The sequence below is a fragment of the Danio rerio genome, chromosome 18 (assembly GCF_052040795.2).
Source record: "Danio rerio strain M-AB ecotype USA chromosome 18, GRCz13ab, whole genome shotgun sequence".
In the NCBI taxonomy this organism is placed as follows: Eukaryota; Metazoa; Chordata; class Actinopteri; order Cypriniformes; family Danionidae; genus Danio; species Danio rerio.
This window is the reverse complement of record NC_141038.1, coordinates 42,432,936-42,451,995: the sequence shown is the minus strand read 5'-3', so window position 1 is coordinate 42,451,995 and position 19,060 is coordinate 42,432,936. Positions and strand designations below refer to the sequence as shown.

The following is a 19,060-nucleotide window of genomic DNA, read 5'->3' as shown; positions in this document are numbered from 1 at the left end:
GAGAGGATCTGCTTCATTACTCTAGAAAAGAAAAAAAAAACATCTAAAATTAGCCGGACCCCTGAGAGTGACAACATTGAGAATCTTCAGATCATTCTCATCCAGCACTTCCTCTAAGAGACAGAGACCGAGGCTTATGGAACCCAGATGGAGGGTTTTGAAATGTTTATTGAGTAAGAGCTACAGCACATCATCAAGCATCCATTAGATAACTTTAGACAAGTGCCATTTCACAAAAAGCAGAAGTCAGACAGGAGCATCATCAGCATTATCATCAATAGTGAATGTTTTCATTGACAAAAACAAAGAAATAAACAGTATTATGACCTCAGGAGCTCAATAAACACGCTAAGTTTGGGAACAGTTCGTTCTCATACATTCACAATGCTCTATATTGTGTTATCGTAAACTATGTATTAAAACCCCAAGAGTCAGTTATGTAAAGCCACGCAGAGTCACGCCCCGGGTGGAGACCACACCCGGTATGAAGAGACACATGAGCTCATACACATCTGGGCTCGCTCGAGACTCCCAATAATAATACGTCATCATAACAGACATACAATTAAGCACAACTATGATCTGCATAAGCAACAGATTATTAGGCATCCTCCATTGAAGAGCAGCGTCTGCAATGCTTATATATTGCTAATATTTCATTTAATGTACATCATATGGATATGAATTCATTTACACAACCCCAATATGATAAAGACTAACATTTATAATTAAGTCATTAATGAAATACTAGGATACAATACACATAATTCAAACATGCCTTATGATAGTTAGCTTTTAAATACATATGTAAATCAGACTTAACGTTCAGTTAGACGTAATTGAATTTTGACAGTACATCTAACCTATGATTTACTATGACTGGGTGTCCGTATCACATATGGACTTTAGTGTTAGTTACCTTGATTCATTGAAGCATGTGCTAATTAGTTTTGTTCCAGTTTGTGTATGTCATTCAGTAGCTATCGAAATAAATAGGCTAAGTGTGTAATGATTAAATGATAACTTTAAAGTTCATTGATCAATGTATTATCGTAAACTGTTGGCCCATCTACACTCGTACGGATGTCTATCAGCGCTCGAGCGCTTAGCGAGCTAACCACTCAACCACACAAACCTCCACATTTATGACCTCTACCTTAATATATGACAACACACTGAGGGAGGATGAAGCATATTTCTTACCTTAGAGAAATTCCTGCACGCGTTTTACTCTTTAGTGTCCTATTCCTGGTCGGAAGGCTAAGAAATTCCCGCAGCCGTCTTCACTGTCTCAGCCCAAGGGCGGTAACACAGGAAACCAGATACTAGAAATGCGCTGATGATTGACGTGTGTAACGGCCAATCAGAATGTTAGAGGACGCCCATTAAGCGCAGCTCCCGCCTAGTTGTGACATGCAGCAAATCAGAGGGAATAAAGCTTCGGGGAGACAAAGGAGCATGGGTTTTGAAGTCCACAGATGCGGTCATTGTTTATTTAACTGAATGCAAACTATTTTTATATTTATTGGTTTATTTAGAAGGGCTGCATTTTCATTATATTGTTCTTTTAAAAATTGTAAGTATAAAAAATTCCAATAGGCTCCTGTGCTAAAAAATGTATTTATTTTTTTAACAACAAAATATATTATAATTAAAACTGAATAATAATTTACATTAAAACACCCACCTTGCAAAGAGGAAGAAGTTTGATACAACTGAAAACCTGTTGTAAACTGGTTAGATCAGTGCGAGCTGTTGAATACGTAACATTTATCTTGTATTTTTTTATACATTTTAAAAATAATCTTCATTCATTCATTCATTCATTCATTCATTCATTCATTTTCAGCTTAGTCCCTCTATTATTGAACCGCCAACCTATCCAGCATATGTTTTACGCAGCGCATGACCTTCCAGCCGCAACTCATCACTGGGAAACATCTATAAACTCAATCACACACATAAACTCATTTAGGCACATTTACTGTGGACAATTTCAGCTTACCCAATTCACCTGTAACACATGTCTTTGGACTTGTGGTGAAAACCGGAGCACCCAGAGGAAACCCACGCAAACACGGGGAGAACTTGCAAACACCTAGAAATGTTAACTGACCCAGCCGAGGCTTGAACCAGCGACGTTCTTGCTGCGAAGCAATTGTGCTACCCACTGCGCCACCACATCGCCCAAAACAATCCTCATTCCGAATAAAACAAGACTTGTTGACATTCATTTTCAAAATTTGATTGGATTTCATATTTTTTGGTGTGAATCTAGGGCTATTCAAGAAAAGCAGGTTGACACCTTCCCAATGTTACAAAGACAGAGCTATTAAGTCATCGTGGAATGACTTTAATTTTTTTCCTCAATACAGACATTTTAAGATGGAATATTTGGCCATTGAGGGATTTTTGACAGTTTGTGCGAATAAGCTTTAACAGTTGATTTTTTTTTTAATAAACGTATAGAAAGAACCAAAAACACTAGCACATACATTTTTTTTAGGGGATAAAAGAACGATATGCTTCTAAACAGAACCTGTCAACCTTTAAAAAGCCATTGGTGCAGCCTATGATGTTGCATACTCAGCCTCATTTCATTTTACTTCCTAAATTTATCTGCTGACACTATTGCCCCATTTCCACTGAGTGGTATAGTACTGTACGGTACAGCTTGGTACGCTTTTATGGCCGTTTCCACTTTCAAAAGGTACCTAAAAGCAAACCATACCGTACCACTTCTTGGGTACGCTTTTGGTAGGTATACCTAGCAAAACAAAAAGGTACCAAAAGGCGGCGCAAGATGCGCAGCTGAATGCTATTGGTTTACATGATACATCACTCACTCGTGCAACAAGCCAGGAGAATGAAAACAAAGCAACCACCATTTTCAAAAACACAGCCGAGATATTACACTGTAATAATATATGCATAACGAGCCATGGTTAACCCGAGCTTAAACAAACCTTGTCATTGTTGTTGTAGAGCGGAACTACTCTATTCCTCGTAGTTGTTTACAAGACCGTCTAAAGCACGATCGGTTTCACTTTCTCGCTAGCGCTCGCTGTGCATCTATATTTGAACAAAACAAACGTCTTGAGTTTATGATAATAACATGCGCGTGATTATTGAAGTGCTTTTGACATCCGATCCTTTCAGAAATGGACAAACATGAGGGTGAAGCGCAAAAAAGCAAAGGAGAAGCCGAAAAAACAAGTTTATTATCGTCATCTTTTGGACTATTATGAACTTAAAATAAAGGAATTACTTTCTAAAAAGAGGTTACAGGTGCTGGTGAAGTTTAAAGATACAGACGAGAGGTTACCACTGACTGTGAGCTATGTGTTGTGTTGTTTTTGAAGCCAAATAAGGACTAAATGTATGCTGTATGTATAGTTTCACTGTAATTAGTAACATATCGGAGACTGTAAGGGTCTGTATGTGTTCATATATGTTGCATTTATTTATTTATCTTATATAATTGCAGACTTTATGGTAGGCTATTTCATTTCATTGATCTGCAGTTATGATCAAATAATGTTCATAGAAAGGTTAGTAATGAAAATTTATACACAAGTATTTATGTGTATAAAGCATCTGTTTTGTGAGAAGTGCTTTTCATATGATATGTGAACGACCCATACAGCTTTACTTTGACAGTTCCTGAAGCAAGAATGACATCCACTGAAACCTTTTGTCGTACGATAAACCCACCAAAAGGGTTCCAAAAGGGCAGTGGAAATGCAAGCCTGATAAAGGTGACCCGTACCGACCCGTACCATACTGTCCCACTCAGTGGAAACGGGCATATAATGTAATTTTATTTGTTGAGTGAACTATGTATGTGTAACATGTTCTGCTTTTGAGTGCTCAATGTTCAGACACTAGATTTGAGTATAAGCTGATGAACAGATGAGTTTCAGAAGCAAATTCTGTTTCTCCAGAGTCTGACATCATTTCCCTTCACATTGTTGAGAAGTCCCTGGCACTGATAGTCTTTGTTAAGTGATAACATGATGTAATGCTAATGGCTTGTCATATAAAGAGCTAACAAACCCTTCACCAAGTGACGTTAAAATATGCTATATTTTAGGGATTTTAAACAGTACCAAGGCAGTATTGCAGAAAGCAACTTACCATCACATTAATCGAGAACTTTAGATTGATTACCCCAAACCTGTTTACTCAAGGTAAACGCCAATTCCAAAACTGCTCTTGGGAGTAACTCAGAAAATGTTAACCTTGAACACAAAAGACATTTTCAACAGAATGCATGAGTCACAAAAAAAGCACCCTAATTTACAATAAATATAAATGTACAAAATATGATAGTACTGTATTACAATATTTTTACAGCACATTCACACACCAATGCATATTCATAATTTTAAGGCAAAAAAAATCTTGTTTAAGTTTTACGTCCATGGCCATTTTGCGGTTTTGTCTGTAGGAGTCATTCATGCATTAATTTTCCTTTGGCTTAGCCCTGTATTCATCAGGGCCGCCACAGCGGAATGAACCGCCAACTTATACAGCATATGTTTTAACTGTCCTTCCAGCTGCAACCCAGCTGTCACATAACCAGCAATCTGTTCCTGAAAGATCGCTGGTATACTACACATGTCATTCATGAACTACATATCCCAGCATGCCTTTGCACAAACCAGTCACCATTAATCACACACAGCTGAATATCGTCATCATCAATTGTTTGGACTATTTATACACATTGCACACACCAGTCTATGCGGAATCTTTGTTTGTCAGTATCTGTATGGTTTCAGTGAGTGTCGTCATGTTTAGTTTTTCTAGTTATGTTTTGATGATTGTTTTGTAACTTTTTGTACTTTGATCATTGCTTTGTTTTTGCATTTTTGATGCCCTTCATGATACCTGAGTTCTTGTTTTTTGACCCAATTTGTTTTTGCCTGCACGAATAATCTTTTTCATTAAAAATTGCATTTGGATCCAACCTCTTGTCTTCGCTCCCTTGACATCCGGTGACACCCAGCACTGGGAAACTTCCATACACACTCATTTAAACACATACACTACAACCAATTTAGTTTATTTAATTCACCTATAGCGCATGTCTTTGGACTGTGGTGGAAACCAGAGCACCCAGAGGAGAACATGCAAACTCCACACAGAAATGCCAACTGACCCAGCCAAGACTCGAATCAGCAACCTTCAACAGTAGTAATTAGTCTGTCATGTGATCAGGAGTGGTGTACAAGCAAAGGAAATATACTGTTAAACTTTGCTTAGATAATCTCTTTCCTCTTTTTACCATAGAGTATTAAGTAGACAAAACACAACTTCAAATAATTATACTGATCATGGATGAACAACTGTCAATCATCAAAATTGGCCCAAACCTGCCAGTTTTTAACAGGAAGTACTTGTTCCTCCGCAAAGAGAACCCATGCCCATTTTATTCTCACAGGGAACATCAATGGCTGCTGGTTTATCTCAAGGAGAACTGCTTATCACCTCAACATTGAAGAGGAAGTGTCAAAGTGGTGGATGTTGTTTCAGTGAGTCTTGTCTAAAAAGCAAGTGATGTGTTTTTCTTTCTAGAAAGAAAACCCAACGTCCACAAGTTTTCCCCTATGCCTATAGTTAGGCTGGCTTGTGTAGCAAGCCAGACTACTGTTATCCTATTAAACTTATTATTATTTTTATTATTATGTTGGCTTGAGAAAGCCAACATACTGTAATGCTACTTAAACTTATTCTTATTATTATTATTATTCCGGCTTCTGACCAAAAAAAAGCAATCGCTTCTCCTCCCAGGGCTTAGATGCTACAAGCCCCAAATTTGGTCAAAAGCTGCCTACTGCTCATGAGATGGTTGCTGTATGTCCTCATCCTGATAAGATTTGTAGTTTTTGAATTAAAAATTTTTTAATTAAAAAATTGTATCGAGTATTTGGGGCATATAAAAAAGTATACAATCCTCAAATTTGGCCAAAAGATGTGTTTGAAATTACAGATAATTATCATATTTATTTGGTGTAATTATAAATAACAGTTTTCCTATAAATATTTTTTTATATTAAATTTGTAAAATTCAGACTCAAAGCGTGTCAGAGTGTCCACGAGATGGCGCCAGAAGGCTTATTTTTGAGCCCTTTGTAATTTAGTACTGGCCCTTTAAGAGGCGGGGATATCCGGACTGACTGTTTTGAATCTACAGAAATTCGGGCTCATTTCAGACGTGCTTGTTACAACATTTGAAGCTGAAATTGCGACCATTTTGGTCGCATATGCGCCTGAAAATTAATCTATGCGACCTCATAACATAATTGGGGGCATTAGTGCAACTGCTGATAATGGTTGTAGTGCGACCTGTTTTGATTTTTTGTAAAAACGTGCTGAATCGCTCTTCCCTGCCGCTATATTGGTTCATATTAGCTGTCAATCACTCAAGGTATTCCGCTGTCAGATGACAGGGAAGGAGCTTTTATGACCACGGGAAATGCAAACGGCTGAAGAGTAAAAACTTAAAGCACACAGGTTTGCAAACCCCACCTAAAATTGAGGTGTAGATGAGAGAGATCGTGACACGTCACGTGGTGAATAATGATCCACCAGCTGAGATCACTGAAACTGCGGCTCATAACAAAGACCAGTATTGCGCCGATGGTTAGTGCAAGAATCCTGCTCTGCCTGCTCATAAATTGGGTCGGCTGACTCGCCAGCTTTTCCACAAACACAGAAAAATGAAGATCATCTCAGACTGAACCTTTAAATTGACACAAACTGAAACCAAAACTTTTAAAGAGTGATAGAAGTGAGACTTTACTTTCTTTCTTTTGTCTATTCTTTTTTGAGGTGTATATTATTTTTTTATTTATTTACTGATGACTGCTTTGCAGCTTTCATCATTGAATTGAATTATTTATTATAATCTTTTGTTTGTTTTGTAGCAGAAATATTATTTATTAAATTGACATGCAGATAAAAACAGCAGTACAAAATCAATATTTCTTACTGCAATGCTTCATTTTTGTTTGATGCAAACTATACAATTATTTTATATAAAGTAACAGACATTTTATAGCAGATAACCTACATTCATGCACATTCAAGGCAGTATCATAATGAGAAATGGAATTCATTGTTACTATTATTGTCATTTTCATCATCACTAATATTCTATGGCCTAATTATTAGACATTCATTTTAGAATTATTGCACACAAATATCAATGTCTTCGCAGCATTAGTTAGATAGTTGTTTCTGGTTTTTGTCAGTCCTATTGATGTTGTTTTAAAATACAATAAATCCCTTAAAAAGCAATTTGCAGCGGTGCTCATTCATTTTTGGTGGGTGCTCCTAAATTTTTTCTGGTGCTCCTAAATTTATTTTGGTGCCCCTGAATATTTGAAGTTGGGAGCACCGGTGCTACCAAGTAAAAAAGTTAATTTCGAGCCCTGTATATATATATATATATTCATACAGTTGATGTCAGAATTATTAGCTCCCCTGTTTATTTTTTCCCCAATTTCTGTTTAATGGAGGGAAGATTGTTTCAGCACATTTCTAAGCATAATAGTTTTAAAAACCTATTTCTAATTACTGATTTATTTTATCTTTGCCATGATGACATTAAATAATGTTTGACTTGATATTTTTCAAGACACTTCTATACAGCTTAAAGTCACATTTAAAGCCTTAACTAGGTTAATAAGGGTAATTAGGCAAGTTATTTTATAACGATGGTTTGTTCTGTAGATTATCAAAAAAAAAAAATATCTTAAAGGGGATAATAATTGTGTCCCAAAAATGTTTTTTAAGTAATTAATAACTGCTTTTATTCTAGCCGAAATAAAACAAATAAGACTTTCTCAAGAAGAAAAAATATTATCAGACAAATGAAAATTTCCTTGCTCTGTTAAACATAATTTGGGAAATATTTAAAAAAGGGGAAAAAAAATCAAAAGGGGGTTAATAATTCTGACTTCAACTGTATATATGTATGTATATATATATATACATACATATATACATATATACATATATAACACATACACACATTTATGGTTAGGGTTATAAGGATTATTTTTTAATCCCCCTTTTATGTTAGCAAAAACATAAGTTTACTTCAGATATTTCTTTCAAAAAAATATTCTGTGCCGCAAAAGAGCCTTCTCCTCACTTGTGATAATGACGATGAAAGCCAAGCTTTTGGCCTATGCTGTACCAAAAAAAAAAAAAAAAAAAAATCACCCAGGTGATGACAACTAAATATTACGATTATAACATTGTGTTAGTGGCCAGTGGGGTGGAACAACGTCATTGGTCAGAATTAAACACGTGATGAAGACGTCCTATAATATTGTATTTAATGTGATTTTCTTCCTGTAAACTGTATATAACTATAACTATATATATAATGCTGCAAATTACTGTAAATTGACTGTACTCTATATTAACTGCAAAACTGATAAGACTGATTAAATAATAGACAAATTAACTAAATGCATGTGCTATTGTTTCATTAGTATTTTAATTTAATATTTTTCTTTATATGATATTTATTATAATGTAATTTTGTTCAGATTATAATATATACTATAAATACTAACTATACTATAGTGATCTGCATTAAACAACCTGAACAAATCAGTCCTCTCTCTCTCTCGATTTGATCAAAAATGTAAATGAGGCCTTTCCGATTAACAGTCCAGTGGACCCTAGCAACAGCCTAGAAACCACTCAGAACACCCTAGCAACTACCTAGGAATGCCTTAGCTACACCTTAGCAACCGCCTAGCAACCACTTATCAACCGCTGTGCTTCCTGCCAACTGCCTTTGAGTCCCCGGCGCAGTCACGTTGGCTTTCTCAAGCCAACATCAAAGTTCGTCAACGAACTTTAGGTTCTAGTTAATATTATTATTCTTCTTCTGAGACTAAAAATTAAACTCTATCTCCACCTAGACCTTTCAAGCTATGACCATCAAACTCGGGTCAGACCTCCGAACTATTCTGACTCGAGTTGCTATATCCTTTCCGACTGATCCGACTTTCGGTTTCCCGAAAAACGTCCCGGGACCGTCGGAAAAATCCCATAGACGTAACATTGGGTCAAACTTTGTGACCTCATAACTCCGCATCAGAATGTCACACAGACTTCTAACTGGGCTCATTTAACTCAGACTATCAAACTGCCAATGACTGATCACCTTTAAACTTTCTGGCCACGCCCTAGCAACCACTTTTGGACCCTAGAAACCGTCCCATAGACTTCCATTGCAAAAGACTCTCATTGACTTAACATGGGATCAAACTTTGTGAGCTCATAACTCTGCATCAGACTGTCCTACAGACTAATGATTGATCTCATTTAACTCAGTCTAGCCAGCAGCCAATCACTGATGGCCTTTTAACTGTCTAGCCACACCCTAACAACCAGATACTGCACCCTAGCAACTGTCCCATAGACTGCCATTAAAGAGGTTCAGACTGATATTGTCATGCTGCAGTGTGATAGAGACATGGGGGATGTTTTTAACTGTTCATACTGGCAAGAAGCTTTGATACATCATCAGTCTAAGCTGTCAATCAACTCCATAGCAACAAAACAGATTTACCTAGCAACGATATGGCACCAGCTATATCTCAGCATCAGAACATCGTAGAGAGGCGGGGGTTGGCTTGTTTGACTCATGCTCTTACACCATCTATCTATCTATCTATCTATCTATCTATCTATCTATCTATCTATCTATCTATCTATCTATCTATCTATCTATCTATCTACCTCTTTCTATCTATCTATCTATCTATCTATCTATCTATCTATCTATCTATCTATCTATCTATCTATCTATCTATCTATCTATCTATCTATCTATCTATATATCATGCTAACAACAAGCTAATTCATGCTAGAATCATGCTAGTCACATGCTAATTCATGCTAGAATCATGCTAGTCACATGCTAATTCATGCTAGAATCATGCTAGTTACATGCTAATTCATGCTAGAATCATGCTAGTCACATGTTAATTCATGCTAGAATCATGCCAGTCACATGCTAATTCATACTAGAATCATGCTAACAACATGCTAATTCATGCTAGAATCATGCTAGTCACATGCTAATTCATGCTAGAATCATGCTAACAACATGCTAATTCATGCTAGAATCATGCTAGTAATATGCTAATTCATGTTAGAATCATGCTAACAACATGCTAATTCGTGCTAGAATCATGCTAGTAGCATGCTAATTCATGTTAGAATCATGCTAACAACATGCTAATTCATGCTAGAATCATGCTAGTAACATGCTAATTCATGCTAGAATCATGCTAACAACATGCTAATTCATGCTAGAATCATGCTAGTCACATGCTAATTCATGCTAGAATCATGCTAGTCAAATGCTAATTCATGCTAGAATCGTGCTAACAACATGCTAATTCATGCTAGAATCATGCTAGTAACATGCTAATTCATGCTAGAATCATGCTAACAACATGCTACTTCATGCTAGAATCATGCTAGTAACATGCTAATTCATGCTAGAATCATGCTAACAACATGCTAATTCATGCTAGAATCATGCTAACAACATGCTAATTCATGCTAGAATCATGCTAATTCATGCTAGAATCATGCTAGTGAAATGCTAATTCATGCTAGAATCATGCTAACAACATGCTAATTCATGCTAGAATCATGCTAGTAACATGCTAATTCATGTTAGAATCATGCTTACAACATGCTAATTCATGCTAGAATCATGCTAGTAACATGCTGATTCATGCTAGAAGCATGCTAACAACATGCTAATTTATGCTAGAATCATACTAGTAGCATGCTAATTCATGCTAGAATCTTGCTAGTTACATGCTAAATCATGCTAGAATCATGCTAACAACATGCTAATTCATGCTAGAATCATGCTAACAACATGCTAATTCATGCTAGAATTGTGCTAATTCATGCTAAAATCATGCTAGTAACATGCTAATTCATGCTAGAATCATGCTAGTAACATGCTAATTCATGCTAGAATCGTGCTAACAACATGCTAATTATTGCTAAAATCATGCTAGTAACATGCTAATTCATGCTAAAATCATGCTAACAACATGCTAATTCATGCTAAAATCATGCTAGTAACATGCTAATTCATGCTAGAATCATGCTAACAACATGCTATTTTACGTTAAAATCATGGTAATAACATGCTAATCTATCTATCTATCTATCTATCTATCTATCTATCTATCTATCTATCTATCTATCTATCTATCTATCTATCTATCTATCTATCTTTTCATACTTTTTAAAACTGTTTAAACTAAATAAACTATTACCGTCAGGCTTTCACAAGCCAGCCTCAAAGTTTGTTCTCAAACTTTAAGAATCTAGTTTCACTTGTTTGGCTTTCTATAATGCAGAAGCCTTAAAAGCTTCAGCTGCACACCAGCAGCCAAAGAAGACAAGGGGAGGTGTGGCTGTTCTTCTGTCACTTCTGACAGAAGGAGAATCATGTCTTCTCCAAAATCCTCCCAGGGAGTACCTGTGACCACCTGTTCTCAACCAAAACCTGAGCTTTCATGCCCACAGGAAATATTGTACCTGTACCCACTGAATTCACACAAGGATCACTTGTGCCTGCCAATCCCTCTCAAGGAAAACCTGCGCCCATCTGTTCCCCCTACGAGCTGAAACCTCAAGTCCTTCAACTGTACAAAAATTGAAACAGCCAAAATACTTTTAGGATTACATTATTAAACCTGTAAGTTACCACAAATCCAGAGACTTGGACTAATCAATTAAATACAGCTCTGAGATTTATACTTTGTAGGCCGCACAGTGGCGCAGTGGGTAGCGCCTAACAGCAAGAAGGTCTCTGGATCGAGCTTTGCCTGGGTCAGTTGGCGTTTCTGTGTGGAGTTTGCATGTTCTCCGTGTTCGCGTGGGTTTCCTCTAAGTGCTCAGGTTTTCCTTACAGTCTAAAGACATGGGGTATAGGTGAATTAAATAAGCTAAACTGTCCTTAGTGTATGTGTGTGTGAATGAGTGTGTATGGATGTTTCCCAGAGATGGGTTGTCGCTGGAAGGTTCATTCCGCTGTGTCAACCCCAGATTAATAAAGGGACTAAGCCGAAAAGAATATGATTGAATGAATGATAATGATATGTGCCTTTCTTGTTGCATATAATGCTTTTTCAGTATTGCCCAGCAGAAATATTTGTTTTAGAAAAGACAAAATAAGTAGGCTACAGTTTAACCTCAGTCATCCAATACAAACGGTGTACAGTACACCTTCTGGATACAGTATGCTTTGCTTTCCCTTCTTGGGCATCAGTAAATTATTGTCAGTTTTTGTAATATACCTTTGTCTTTCAGTCTTTAGTCTCTCTGTCCTTAGTGTAAAAATGGATCTCAAAATCATGAGTCACATTTAAGGGTCTATTTAATTTTTTTTTTATATTTCAAGGGCTTTTACTTTATAAATTTTTGTATATAAAAAAAAACACAATGGCTTTTATTTTGTAAAGTTTTAAAAGCCTTCACCCGGATGTTGATCATATTTTTACAGCCTGTGAAAATGGCGGATATGGACGAACTGTTCGGGAGCGATGGCGATAGCGACAATGAGCAACGAGGTACATTCATATAACACTTGGCATTAGAAAAGCTTTACTTTTGTGTGTTTTTAGTATGTTTCTATGAATAGGTCGTTCGTTTAGCGTTTAATCGTGAACGTTAGATGTAACTGTCGGCCTTTAGCAATGCCATCACTTCTGGTAAATATTTCTTAACGTTATCTTACCAGATTAACGTTGGTATGGAAAGTTATCACTCCAGATAAGTTAATCAGTATTTGTTACTGTAACGTACAGCAGTAGCAATAATTATTACAGTGTCTATTATAAAATTGCTACCTTGTAGTCTAGATACGTTCGTGTAATTATTTTTTTTATTTAATGTAACGTCATAGATCTAACGTAATGTTACCTTGCGTTGTAACGTTATTGTATTATTAATGTCACGTTTTAACAAACATGCTTCTGTGTTTATTGTTAAAACTGATATTTGATAAACATATGGTTTCTTATTTGAAGACATACAGTTCTACCAATGGCAGAAAATATATAAATAAGTCATCAAATAAATGATTAACTATCAGTGATTTAACTCACACACATGTAAAATAATCTATTCTTACTATTATAATGTAGATACTTTTTTAATATATATATATATATATATATATATATATATATATATATATATATATATATATATAATTATTATTTATTTTAGTTTTATTTATTACTGCTTGGGACAAATATGAAGTAAAAACAAATAAGGTATTTATTGTTTCCTGTTCTAATTTCAAATGTCATTTTAGTGAGTTGTTTTTTTTTTTAAGAGATTGTGGTGCGGTAGTTGTAGCTAAATCATATTTACAGGAATGAAAATGAACTGATTCAGATGAGTGTTTGAAGTGTCGGACTGTTAAGATTAATTTAAAATTAAGTGGTCTACTGATGAGAATCAGCACCTCCAAGTCCGAGGCCATGGTGCTCCACCAACACAAGGTGGTTTGCCATCTCCAGGTTGAAGGAAAGTCGTTACCCCAGGTGGAGGAGTTCACGAGTGAGGGAAGGATGGAGTGTGAGATGGACAGGCGGATTGGTGCAGCGGCAGCAGTAATGCTTTCGATCTACCAGTCTGTTGTGGTGAAGAAGGAGCTGAGCCAAAAGGCAAACCTCTCAATTTACCAGTCAATCTACGTTCCTACTCTCACCTATAGTCATGAGCTTTGGGTCATGACCGAAAGGACAAGATTTCGGATATAAGCGGCTGAAATGAGTTTACTTCGCAGGGTGGCAGGCAGGGCACACCCTTATAGACTAGGTGAGGAGCTCTGTCATCCGGGAGGAGCTTGGAGCTCCTCTACATCGAGAAAAGTCAGCTGAGGTGGCTCGGGGATTTGTTTCAGATGCCTCTAGGATGCCAACCTTGGGAGGTGTTCCAGGCATCTCTCGCCGGCAGGATGCATGGAGGAAGACCCAGGACATGCTAAAAGAGACTATGTCTTATGCCGGAGGTGTTGGAGGAAGTGTCTGGGGAAAGGAAAGTCTGGTGTTCTCTCCTAAGACTGCTGCCCCCGAGACCCGGCCCCGGATAAGCGAATGAAAATAATAATGATGATGATGATGATAATGATGGTCTACTGATTATTTGCCGGCACAAATGTGAGAGCATTTAGTGACTTTTCCCCCATGCATTATTTACCTTTAATGACGATACTATTGTTTACAAACTACAGAGGCACCACTTGTATTTTGGACCCATAGTGTCGCGGTGCTACCGAAGTACCGGTAAAACGTGCAACTCTAATGGTTTAGAACCACTTGAGGGAGATTAAATAGTGAGGAAATGTTCATTTAAGTGAAAACTCCGTTTTTTTTTTGGTCTGCGTTCTGTGTATAACTAAACAAAGTAACACGTTAGTAAATTATTATATCCATTCATGTGTTTTCTCCAGATTCCGGCTCTGGTTCTGGCTCTGATTCGGATCATGAGAGACCAAGATCTGCCAGCAACGCTTCTGGAAGCGAGAGTGCTCAGAGTGACCGAGATCATGATGATGATGAAGATGAAGATGGCGGAAAGCCTAGCAATAAAGAGCTGTTTGGAGACGACAGTGAAGATGAGCACGGCAGCCAGCACAGCGGGAGCCAGCACAGCGGCAGCCGGCACAGCGGCAGCCGGCACAGCGGCAGCCGGCACAGCGGCAGCAGGCACAGTGGCAGCAGGCACAGTGGCAGCCAGCACAGCGGGAGCCAATCAGAGCGATCGGGCAACCAATCAGACGCCACCATGCACTCTGACAATGAACACAGCGGGTCTGAGGCCCATCGTGGTGAGCAGGATGATGAGGATGATGATGACAGAGGCCACAGGTCAGACGTAGGCAGTCCAGCCTCAGGAGCAGGAAGCCGCAGGTCGGACAGAGGAAGTGGAAGTCCAGGGTCAGAGGCGGGAAGTCCACGCTCAGAAGCTGGAAGTGGTCATTCGGATCCTGGAACCCCACATACAGATGGAGAGGGGTCAGGGAAAGATGCCCATTCTGGAGATGAGAAGTGGGGTGGAGATGGAAAAAGTGACCAGTCGGAGGACGAGGACAAACAGCAGAACTCTGATGATGAGAGGGAGCGATCTGATGAAGAAGGGGAGAGGCAGAAATCAGGTGAGGTCTATTAAAATGATCCAAATAATTCAAATATAGTCTGTGTTAGTAAATGCAAGGCTATTTATACAGTTGTACCGATACTAGTTGGCATGCACTGATACCATTTGTTTACCAATCCAATCTCGAAACCAACATTATGGTTATCGACCGATATAGATCCGATCCTGATACTGCAATATTTTTACATTTTTTGACATAACACAGTTTCTAAAGTTCTGTTGATAACATAATAATCAAATAATTTAACTTCTTTAGTAACAATAACAGACCTATAGGCCTACTTTAAATGTCAGACGGCACAATCTAGCTAAAAACATGATGCTTGCTGTAAACTAGGCTACATTATTTGAGCATCCGTTATGACATTGATTTGATCTGTTGTGGTCCAGCTTATGTTTCTTTTTTTTTATTATTAGGATTTTTCTTTGAAATCTTTAGTAGGCTACCACTATTGACCCTAATCGTTAGTAAAAAAAAAGATCCTTTTAGCAAAGCCTAATATTTTAATAAACTAGGCCAGTTTACCTAATGAACATTCCCTTGCCCAAACTCGCTGTGAGATGGAGAAAATGAAAGCACATCAGCTCAGAGGAAAAAAAATTAAATGCTCAAGACATCCAAGTATCGGGATCAGTGCTAGATGCAAATATACAAACAGTGCAAAGATAGTTTTGCTTTTATGTTTTAGGTGAATTTTTAATTTTATGTGGTTTTAGATAATATATAATTTATTATGTGTTTTAAGTTGCATAATGTTATGGGCTGTAATATATAAATAATACAACAGTAATATAAATGATAATGTTTTAATATTGTTTTACATTTAACATAGATTTATTTCTGTTTTAAAATGTCATGTAGCTGCTAGCTAAAGCACTTATTTCAGATGATAGTAATTATTTTACAGCTTTACGAACAATTTTGTGCAATATTTCATCACACCTGGCTTTTACACAATATTATAACTAAAATAATAAACTTTCTGATTTATTGAATCACCTTTATCTGTAAATGTTTGACTTCCACAATACATAAAGTGGGATATAAATTTGTAGAATAAGGTGCTTTCACACCTACACTTTTGTTTCGTTTGTCTCGTTTGCCCAGTTAGAGCGGTTCGTTTGGCATATGTGAAACCAGCAATCCCGCTAGAATCCATGCCAAATCAATCGCTCCGAGTTCACTTAAATGAGGTGGTCTCGGCTCGATTAAACGAACTCTGGAGCGGATTGATTGCAGTGAGAAAACAATATGATTCGAGTGCAGTTACATCACAATGTTTTATGGATATGTAATAGGCATATGGCTATATGAAAAGAGAATTATGAGTAGGACGGGAAGTTTCGGGAGTCTCCCGGATGCCAGCAAATGAGTGATAATCTACCGATAATATCGCATCTCCCTCCTGGTCCTCAAGTACGTCGCACACCCTTCTCACCCCTCCCCATCGCATCTCTCCTCGCTCTTCAGACACGTCGCACACACCTTGTTAAACACCACCAAACCACCACCTAACCTGAAAGCTAAACGAGACTGTGCAAAATAAACCCTGACACTCTGACGAATGTAAGAAGAGTTTACTCACACGTGACTTGTTTTAGCTCTTTTGGTCCGTTTAGAAACTTTGTTGTGTGAAAGCGAACCGCACCAAGAGCAACAATGCAACACTTTTAATCCCTGTTTCGGACCAACTGAATCAATTCGTGAAAGCACCCTAAAAGTGGTGCAGGATTGACACCAAAACCTAGAAGACGTATTTGCTTTGAGGTCCCTTTGAGATTTTCCTATGTGCTTTCATAATGAGGGCTATTAGTTATTATAGTTAATTAAAATAAAATCTGTGGTAAACAATGTGACAATACTTGGACATTTTGTTCTACAACATAACACCTCAAATGCTCTCATCTAGTTATTATAAACGAATACTCGGCTACACCTGAGTTAGAGATACAACCCCAAATCAGAAAAAGTTGGGGCATTTAACTAATTTACCTGATTACTAGCCCTAAATTGCTCTTGTCCCAACTTTTTTAACTGGCAGCAAAGTTAACCAGACAAAACATGAAATATTTTGTGTTCATATTGTTTATATTTTGTGTTCATATTGTTTATATTTTGTGTTCATATTGTTTGCTATGAAATACAAGTCAAAGTACATTAAGGAATCCCTGCTTTCTTTTTTTATTAGCAATTTCCATACTTTCCCAACTTTTCTGATTTAGGCTTGTATTAATAATGTAAAAGCCATAAGTTATTCTTTATTTCAGAGTCGATTAAGGGCAGTGACAGCGAGGATGATTTCACGCGCAAGAAAAAGAAAAAAATTGCTTCGGACTCGGACTCAGACTCTGATGCTGAAACACAGGGTGGTGAGTGACAGACGCTCGCTATGATTAAAACACAGTGTCATACACTACACACAGCAGCTCTGTTGGACTGTGTTTGTGTGTTTGTAGGCAAGAAGCCTGCAGCAAATGATCTTTTTGGGGAGGCAGATGATATTTCGTCAGACAGCGATGCAGAGAAACCTCTCACACCTGGCCAACCATTGGTGAGACATTTACATGCTTAACTTCTGATTCAATTTAATCTGCTGGAAAGCAAATTTGATACATTTTTTTAAGATTTACACTATAAAAAATGCTGGGTTCCACAAAATCGGTTTGTGTTAGGGCAACATAAAGGAATTAAGTTAACTTATTAGTTTTTACGAATTTCAGTGGATCAAACATTTAACACAACTCAAGAATTGTGTTGCTTCAGCTCCATTTAAAGAAGTAGTTTGAACAAACAGCAAATGTCAATTTTTAGTGTAGCTCAAGCCCTAACCAAACCATCTTATGTAGTAGATAGATTGTAATATGATTTATTTTATTATTGGAAATCAAGACACAATATGACAAGAAAAGTGTGTTGAAACATGTTCCTGCAGTGACAGACGCTTCAAACATTGTATTTGTCAGCTGTGTGTCCTGCTGAGTTTAGCTCCAACTTGCTTCAGCACAATTGCCAGGAAGTTTCTAGTATATCTAGTAAGAGCTTGATTAGCTGCTTCTGGTGTGTTTGATTAGGGTTGGAGCTAAACTCTCCAGGACGCCGGCCCTCCAGGACTGAGTGTGGACACCCCTGGCCTATACAGAAAAATACTCGGCCCTAAAACTATTGTGTAATGTGAATGAATTTTACAACAATACTAAGATTTTAGGTGAAAAGTGGTTGTTTTGGTCTTGTATGACCAAAGTGCAGGACCATAACGATTTAGCAAATTGTATATTCAAGCACTATATCTGATTATACAATATGTAATATGTAAATATTATTGAATTTCCAGCCAAAATAATTTCTGTGTGAATAGATTTTTCCCCTGTGCAAATTGTGCCATCCAATGGTTTGTCTAAATTGCTTTTTTTGTAACTTTACCGCACAGTAGTTTTATGACTATAGAAATGCATCTTGATTAGTAATTGATTAATACAAATATTTTTAATAATAACAATAACAACAACAATAATAATTCCTGCTCCTAACACGCGCTTTAGATTTACACAGATATTTTAATAAATGAAATATATTGGTATAAAACTTGGTTTACCTAAGTATTAGCATTCATCCTGCCGCACGCGCGAATTAATTGAATCAATAGATGCGTGAACATTTTGACTTTACTCAATTCATTTGCATGTCAAATTCGTTTAATTCCTGCATCAAATTCACTTTACAATAGACTAGTGCCCAGTGACTCTAGCTTTGATGATAAATGGCTAACATGGATTTTACTGAGAGAGTAGCTGTGGTTTATGTGCCACTTCATTCGCACAAAAC

At 37.2% G+C, this 19,060-nt stretch overlaps 2 protein-coding genes and 1 long non-coding RNA gene across 7 annotated transcripts in view; 2 read left to right on the top strand and 1 right to left on the bottom strand.

Moving 5' to 3' along the window:
- Window positions 1-1,304, bottom strand: part of tmod2 (tropomodulin 2) — a 74,457-nt gene extending 73,153 nt beyond the window's left edge. For 4 of the 5 annotated variants that reach the window (XR_015514250.1, XR_015514251.1, XR_015514252.1 and 1 more), the window contains exon 1: window positions 1,204-1,304. The gene's annotated coding sequence lies outside the window, so the exon portion shown is untranslated. 5 annotated transcript variants of the gene reach the window in all.
- Window positions 1-19,060, top strand: part of LOC147839797 (uncharacterized) — a 516,604-nt gene that overhangs the window by 43,654 nt on the left and 453,890 nt on the right. The gene's annotated exons all lie outside the window — the stretch shown is intronic.
- The window catches only part of leo1 (LEO1 homolog, Paf1/RNA polymerase II complex component), a 28,655-nt gene continuing 22,173 nt past the window's right edge, over window positions 12,579-19,060 (top strand). Inside the window, 4 exon segments of the mRNA NM_207067.1 lie at window positions 12,579-12,638; window positions 14,531-15,235; window positions 17,506-17,607; window positions 17,695-17,789. Coding sequence (NP_996950.1) covers window positions 12,581-12,638; window positions 14,531-15,235; window positions 17,506-17,607; window positions 17,695-17,789 — 960 coding nt within the window. The 5' untranslated portion in view covers window positions 12,579-12,580.